Below are 8,429 nucleotides of genomic sequence, written 5' to 3' on the forward strand. Positions count from 1 at the left end.
CATGTCAACTTGATGAAAAAAGGTCTTGCCCCAGTCGAAGAAGCCTGACCCTAACCCGACCTACACCTCGGTCCCGTCAAACTTGCGAATCGCAAGCTTTGCGTTGTGTCGCATCCGGAGATCAGTATTGCGTCGGCGCGGGGACTTGCTGCGGTGGCCCTGGCGGTGGCTGAGGCATCGGCTGTGGCTGATATGGCGGCATCTGAGGAGGCGGCTGTGGCAGAGGCTCGGCGCGTTGCTGCGCAGGGTGTCGCGCCCCCCCCATCCTTAGGTCGTCAAGCACCACCCACACTTCGAACTGGCGGTGATCCATGCCATCGCGGAGGTCCAAAAGCTCCAGGGCTCCATGATGTAGCCTCCCGGCAAAGTCAGCGCCGAGCATGGAGGTGGACAGTCCGCTTTCTTCGGCGCCGCACATCCGCGTCCTCTTCAATCCTTGATTGCGTTGCTTCTATCTTCTTCATCCTTACATCCATCCGGACAGCATTTCGAGAACTTTGGCCAGCGCTTCAGAGTCCGCGCTCCTTGCCTGAGCGGGAGGAATGAAGACTGCAGCAGGCTCCGGCGAGGCCCTTTCGTGACCAGTTGCCGGCGGCGCCTGTGCCGCGTTGTTGTTGTTGTTGGCCTCTCTCGTTGGGTCATAACCTGTGCAGATTTGAATTCCTGGACATTGAAGTAAAAGGATTGTATCATTTGTTTTCCGTTATGCCTTCCATTCATTACCCTTCCTGTCCACTCATCTCCAAATTCCGATATCGTGTTGCACAATGCATGCACGATACTATCAGAAAGTCAGCGGCCGCCGTTCCCATCGTCGTCCCGCGCGCCTCGTGCGTATTCGACTTGTCCTTACGACGACACTTTTCTTTTCAACAGAAATTTTATGTTCTAATCGTTTGCTACTTAAGTCGTACAATAATCCAGCTATATGTTTGCCTCCCATGGCAATTTGTACGCACTTTTACAATGAAGAAGTGTTCAGCATAGTATCTTGCTTCAAAATATTTAGTATATATAGGATTCACTTCAAAGCCTCACTGTAGCATGTTTGATATTGGCCAGCTCCCCCCCGCCCCATCTTAGATAAAAATCGTTCTTTGCGAAAGCGTGCAAATAGACATGAATTCTTCAAAGGACAAATTTGTGTGAAACGCCTCAAGCCCAAAATACAGTCTCGTTTTTTGTTGTTGGTTGCAATTTAACATGCTGGCACTTAATCGGTCGTAACATAATATCTATTCCACGGAATTTTTGTGGCACTCAGTAAAGAAAAATCCATTATGGGTGTAATATCAGTCCATGGCGACTTGGACTGGAATTCGCAGATGCAGAGCGCTGGTGGCAAGCTGGTAGTTGTAGACTTTTCGGCCGTTTGGTGCGGTCCATGTCAGCACATAAAGCCTGTGTACCACCAGCTGAGTGACCAATACCATGACGTGGTGTTCCTCGAGGTGGATGAAGCACAAAACCGCTCGCTTATCGGAGCATTGGGCGTCCGTGGCTTTCCAACTTTTCACTTTTACGTGAGCCAAAATAAGGTAGACGAACTCGTGGGGGCTGATTCAAATCAATTGCGCGCGAAGATTGAGCAATGGAGACAGTCGGCTTTTAACCCTTTCGCATCTCCCGGTGTGACGCTTAATCCTAGCGGCGGTAACTCTGCCAAGCCCATGTCGGCTGCTGAAGCTCGAGAAGCCAGACTGAAGCGATTTGTTAATGTCAATCTGGTGCCAAATGTCCCGGCGTCGGCTCCGTCAACGGTGCCAGACTCGACTGCCGTGTGCGACCCCGTTAGCGAAATTTGCTGTCCTCCACTGGAAAATGAAGAAATGAAAGACGAAGGAGGTGAAATAGGTCTTCCAATTGTGAATGCCGATTTTTTGAAGCAGTTGAAAGAAATGGGATTCAATGACCTTTATTCTCGAAAAGCGCTCCTGGCTACGGACAATCAGGGACTCGAGGTGGCCATCAATTGGTTGGGCGCTCATCAAGAGGATGCCGATATTGATAAACCAATTCAGTTCGTGGACCTATCCAAAGGAGCTCATGTGGTGACTCCGGAAGAGAAGGCTGCGAAGCTTGAAGAAATGAAGGCTCTGATGGCAAAAAAGAGAGCTGAACGGGAAGCGCAGGAGAAAGAAGAACAGCGAGTGAATGAATTAAAACGTCGGACGGAGGGACAAGGTTTGCTAGAGGCACGTGAAGAAATTGAAGCAATTCAGCGCAAGATCGCGGCGGAGAAAATGAAAAAGGACAAAGAGGATGCAAAACGGGAGCGAGAGCGGCTGCGGAAGCAGCTTGAGATGGACAAGCGAGAACGTCAAGCTCGTGGCGGTCGACTGGGGGGTCCCCCAATCGACATCCCCCCCATAGTTGAAAGCTTAACGAAGGAAGAAGAGAAGAAGACTCCGAGCCCTGTGTTAACGCCCAAGGAACAGATGCTTAAAAACGTGGGCATTCTAAAAAAGTATCGCGTTGGAAACGATGGCCTTACTGCGCTTAAGACGCTGGACGTGTACGTTAAGAATCTGATTGAAAAGCCAGAGGAGGAGAAATTTCGGACGATTAATCTCGAAAATCCAGCATTTCGCAAACGGGTTGGTACACTCCTAGGAGGTGTAGCGTTTTTGAAAAGCCTAGGGTACGCGAAGGATGAGAGTGATGGTATTCTAAAGCTCTCTCTCGACAATCGAGACGTGGAGTTGTTGCAGTATGCCCGTACTCAACTACAAGGCGCTATAGCGGAGCTTTCAAATTGAAAGTCATGAATCACGGAACATGAGCGTTTTTATGACAGCTGCAGATACTTTCATTTTCTGCAAAAATTACGTGTTAAAGCGAGAAAAAACGACCAAATAGTCCCTTTGCTTGCTCTTCTGTCTTTTGGTTACGTTCTGGTCGCAACTCGTTGTCACTCTTTGTGTGCTGGTGCGTTTCTTTCAGCAAAACATGTGAACTACCGATAGGTGGTGAGATGATATCTGTCTGGATGCCACTTACGATAATAGATACGTATACAGAGCCTTCTAAAGACTGATCGTAGCACGTGCCAAAGATAATATTGGCATCGTCATGGACACGACTGCGAATGATCTCCATAATTTCATCGACTTCAAAAAGTGTCAAGTCTTGCCCACCGCGAATGGTCACGAGCAGTCCATGAGCCGACTCAGTCGGAAGATCTCCTAGCAATGGGTTGACAAAAGCCTGTTCAGCTGCTTTTCGAGCACGACTATTGTCACTAGATGTGCCAGAACCCATAATAGCGCGGCCTGCATTTGACAAAATGGTCTTAATGTCAGCAAAGTCCAGGTTTATCAGACCAGGTCGAACAATCAAATCCGTGACGCCTTTAACGCCTTCGAGTAAGACATCATCAGCATACCGAAAAGCATTTAGCATCGTCGTGCTTTTATCGGCTAAAGCGAGCAAGTTCTGATTGGGTACGATAATCAGCGTATCGACATATTTAGCCAGCTCTTTCACACCAGCGTTTGCCAGACGAGTTCGATTCGGTCCTTCCGATCGAAAAGGTGTGCTTACGACTCCAACCGTTAAAATTCCCAGCTCCCTCGCGATACGAGCCACAACTGGCGCTGCTCCAGTGCAGGTGCCTCCGCCCATACCTCCCGTGATAAACAACATGTTGCTTCCGTGCAACATTTGCTGAATTTCGTCGTTCTGCTGTTCAGCTGAGCACTTTCCGAGCTCAGGCTTTGATCCTGCTCCCAATCCTTTGGTGATGTTTTTGCCCAACGTGATCTTACGCGGTGCTAAAGACCGTCCTAGCGCCTGACAGTCTGTATTAGCCACAACAAATTCGACACCTTCCAGCTGTGATGCTATCATATTATTCACGGCATTGCTGCCTGCACCACCGAGACCCATGACTGTGATCCACGGCTTGCCATCCTTTAATGCAGATGTCAGTGGGCGTATGTTGCCCTGCTCCTTCACTTTGTTTGCCTCTTCATTTAAGCTGGTTCCTGCGGAAATTTTAGAGGCGACTGCTACTCTTGCTGCAGTTTTGGAGCGTTTTCTTTGCTCGCTAGTGCGCTTTGAATTTCTTGGAGGCATGGACGTCGGAACATTGAACGCCGACGTGCTATTTCCGTTCAGTTTAGCTGTGTCGGAGGTAGCACGGGTGTCATGCAGCCATCGCACGGAGTTAAGTAGCGGCGATGGGCGATGAGTCGACAACGCAATGGATCGACGAGTTAGAAGCACGAGTAAAGTGCGGTGGGAAGCCATCGGAGGCGAAATGTGCTGGGTTTCAATTTATGATTAGAAAAGCTCCAAATCATACGTGGTAGACATTAAATGTAAGGCTGTAGAAACCGATGGGCCCAAAACCGAAAGAATGCTCAATTGATTGAAATTGAGATTCAATCAATATAAATGACTTCAATATACATGACTTCAATATAAATGACTTCTGTGGACACATTTCCGAGGGAATTGTTATTTTTTCACTCCCTTTTTAGTCGCGTCCCAGATTACATTTGGGAAACCCCTTAATTATTTATTTCTGTATTGATGAGAGTAGCGTAATGGTAGCAACTTGTTGATAACTAGAACTCATATTGAGAAACCTTCATGCAGGCCTTCCCAGCTTCAGTAGCTCAAAAGCCAGCAAAAATACTTCTCAATATTCGTGTAATTTCTTTGTTTAACAGCAAGATGATTTTTCAACAACAAAATTCCGAGCGAAGCCCACAAACCTGAAATTGTGGCTTGCTTGCGCTCTTGGAGGGTGCAAGAAAAACCACTAAAATTCGCCTATTTGAAATGTAAGTATGCACTTCCGCAAAGTTGGCAGAAGTAAAGTAAAAATAAATTACCCTTAGCTTAAACCTTAATGTAACGGGGCACTACTGACTTGTACTGCTTCAGTACAAGTCCACTTCGCACTGCCTCAGTGCGAGTGGTGCCTCACGTCACTTCACGGGCACTAGTACGTGCAGAGGAAGACCCTCTCTAAAACAATTGCTTTAAAGATGGTTAATATAAAACTGTATTAATATAATCTTGTCTATCTACTAAATACTTACTTGATTATTAACCAATACAAAACATGTAATAAAGTCTTATCTGTTTTTCTCTTTACGCGCGTCCAGCACTGACTGGACCGCGGAGAAAGTAGACATAATGGTCTATATCAACCAATGGATGAGCTTTTAGAATATTACTACGTAAAGTAATATTCTCCAAGTATTATATACCTTTTAGATAATATATTAATCAGCAACCTTTAAGTATTTATTTCATTTAACGATACACCCCGTTACATCACCCCTCCCTTAAACGACAATCACTCTGACTGTCATTGGGTAGAGTGGTAACTATAAGACCACTTACTTAAAAACGATGTCGATTGGTCAGAACCATCATTTTTAATTCTATCGCATGGTTAACAAGTCCATGCGCTATCCGAATAGTGCGGCGCCTTCGTCTGCGATTCATGCAGCCGCGGGCGAGGCATTATTGTCTCTTGCGGCAGACATTCCGTCTGCCGTAGTGTCATCTGCTTCCGCAACTCTAAATCTTGCGGGTGCACGGGGTGATACACCACGTGAATGCGACCCCTCTTTGGAGGTTGCCTACGTATGCGATTCGGACGAAATGGCCGACTCGGGTGGAGAACAGAACAGTCGCCTGATCATCGTCAGGCGGCTGATTGTGACCCTTCGAATGAGGGGGCTCATTCGAGTAGACGTGCTGGTAGCATTCGCTACAGCATGTTCGGTTAGACCTTTCGAAGAGTGCGTCCTCAATGTTGAAGTACGAACGGAAATATCATGCTCTTCGTGATGAGCTGTCGTCAGGTCATCGCGGTAGGATGCGTTCACATCCTACGTGGCAATTTTATTGCGTACGCATTTCCTCTGCGATGCAGTTCACGGAATAGCCCAATGACCTTAGGTAGTAGTTCACTGCTACCAACATTAGTGACTATACGCTTAGGTAAGTTTACCGTAGAGAGTAGACTAGGTCATTAATTTTAAATGAAAGAACATTTGCTCTTTCCATGTTTCTCTGCAATCCGTATCTGACGGTCCACTGCGTTAGCAATGGAATCCTGTACGAAACGGATTTCTGATTGTCGATCCAGCAGAAATTCCCCTCTGCTGACTCATTTGTTTGTCTTTTCCAGTGCGCTTTGTGCGCACTGGCATGAGATCTTTCCCATCTTCGATGTCGGTTGCTTCGACATCATTCGTTTCGTTGGTAACTTCGACGCGTGATAAGCATGAGCCAGAAATGGTTTTGCTTGTGCGAGTCGATCCCACCCCCTCTTAAACAATAGGATCCCTCTAATTGGGTAGGTACGCATGGATGGCGTAAACCATTGACGAAGAATGGTGTATGCGTTGTAACCGCATGCACCGAATTGTTGATGTCGAATTAGACCATCGGTAAGAACTCGCTCCAATTCGGATACGATTGAATGAAACCACGAAGTATCTCTTCGAGGATGCGATTTACCCGTTCCGTCTGACCATCTGTCTCTTGATGATCAGAAGTTGACATAGTCTGCCGTGTATTGAGAGATCGGAACATGGATTGCCAAACTCCGCCGTAAACCGTGGATCTCTATCCGAGACCAGTTCGCGGGGTAACCCGTGGAATTTGAATACCGTGTCGATAAAGACACGGGCACAGCCCGGAGCCGTGATCGACTCTGGTACTGTAACAAGGTGTACCATCTTGCTGGATCTGTGTACAAAAACAATATTTCTTTTGTTTTTGTAATCGTCTTCGGGAAATCCGAAGACGAAGTCCATATATACGGAGTGTCAATATTCTGCCGAAGGTGGTAGAGGTCTGAGAGGTGCACGATATGAAGGGCTAGGCTTCACCCGTTGACATACCTCGCAAGCACGAATGTACTGGCGCATGAACTGATACTGGCGGGGCCAGTAAAAGTCGCGACTTACTGTGAGGTAAGTCTTCTCACGTCCACGATGCCCACTTGTTGGAGCATCGTGACACTCATACATGATGCGCAAGCGCAAATCATTGTGAGTCGGGACGACGACACGTGGGGTGTCGCCGGCAACGGCTGTGTTATACAATAAGTCGTTGCGTGTTGTGTATCGATCGGATGACGATCGATATAAAGCCGGTAAATCTTTAAAAGATTTATTGGATGGATTCATCGGATGATCCATTAAACGCAGAAGGTCATTATCTTCTGCCTAGGTTTTCTTTATGTCATCAAACAAGGTTGTTGACGGAATACTCGAAATGAGTGTTGCAACAGTGGGATTATTTTCACTGTTGGAATGCGCAGCCGGATCGAAATCGGGTAGGCGTGATAACGCATTAGCGACGACAAAAAGTCGTCTTGGTTTATAATCCACGGGGAAATTATATTCCGCAGAAGGATAGTCACCTCGCCATTCTTTGCGAGAGGTGAAGGCTATTGATGGCCGTGCGTATTGACGCACGGTCCGTATATACGATGAACGCTATATCTCCGAGGATGTCTCCTCGGAGAGACAGACCCTAAGCCAGTGCATATTTCATGGCAAGGTGTTCCTTGTCATGCACTGGGTAATTGCGTCTAGCTGGTTGCAGTTGACGCGATTGGTAACAGACGATGCGCTCCGCACCGTCTGTATCGTATTGCAATAACGCACAGCCGATTGCAACATCGTCGATGCTGTGAGCTGGTGTGGGTCCGTGCAGTCTGTTCGTAGTGCAAATCGCTGGCATCACAGACCACATGGAATGATCTGTCTTGATCTGCAAACGCCAAGATGGGCGATTGCATCAAGCTTTGCTTGATACATTTAAACGAACGCTGACAATCAGCGTTTCATAACCATTTCTCGTCTTTTTTCAAGAGACGAGAGAGATGAACTGTCATCTCTGCATAATTGCGAGAGTACTTGTGCAAGTACGCCGCTACACCAAGGAACTTTTTAAGTCCCTTGACATCGACTAAAACTGGCCAGTCGGTAGTTGCCTTGATCTTTTTGAAATCAGGGTGCACGCCGTGTTTACCGACGATGCCACCAAGAAGTAATATTTCGCTTGCAGCGAATATACACTTCTTGAGATTTGCATACAACTTATGCTTTCGCATAAGTGTAAGAACCTGACGAACGTGAGTTTTATGAACTTCCACGTCCGTCTTTCCGTCCATTGCCCGGCTGTGGACGAATACATCGTTATAATAAGTCGCACCGGTCTCAACAGATTCGTTACGCATCTGTTGAATGTTGCAGGGGTGTTACTAAGCCCCTGTGGTATTACTAGCCATTTCGAGAGCATCCCACTGGGAGTGCTCACTGCGGTGTTCAGGATGTCCCGTTCACGCATAAGGATCTGACAAAATCCATCCATCAGATTCATAGACGAAAGATGGTAATCTTAGACATACCATATATGATTACGTCTTTGTAGGTATCGGCGTTTGAGCC

The 8,429-nt window shown here is 47.1% G+C and overlaps 1 protein-coding gene across 1 annotated transcript in view; it reads right to left on the reverse strand.

Annotated features, from left to right (window-relative positions):
• CCR75_006208 (uncharacterized protein) overlaps positions 1-4,251 on the reverse strand; it is a gene marked incomplete at both ends in the record, with an annotated part of 7,827 nt that extends 3,576 nt beyond the window's left edge. The window contains one exon of the mRNA XM_067964279.1: positions 3,231-4,251. Within this exon, the coding sequence (XP_067816608.1) occupies positions 3,231-4,251 (1,021 nt within the window). The remainder of the gene's footprint in view (positions 1-3,230) is intronic.
• Positions 4,252-8,429: the final 4,178 nt, after the last annotated feature.

The sequence above is a fragment of the Bremia lactucae genome, linkage group LG4 (assembly GCF_004359215.1).
Source record: "Bremia lactucae strain SF5 linkage group LG4, whole genome shotgun sequence".
NCBI lineage: Eukaryota > Oomycota > Peronosporomycetes > Peronosporales > Peronosporaceae > Bremia > Bremia lactucae.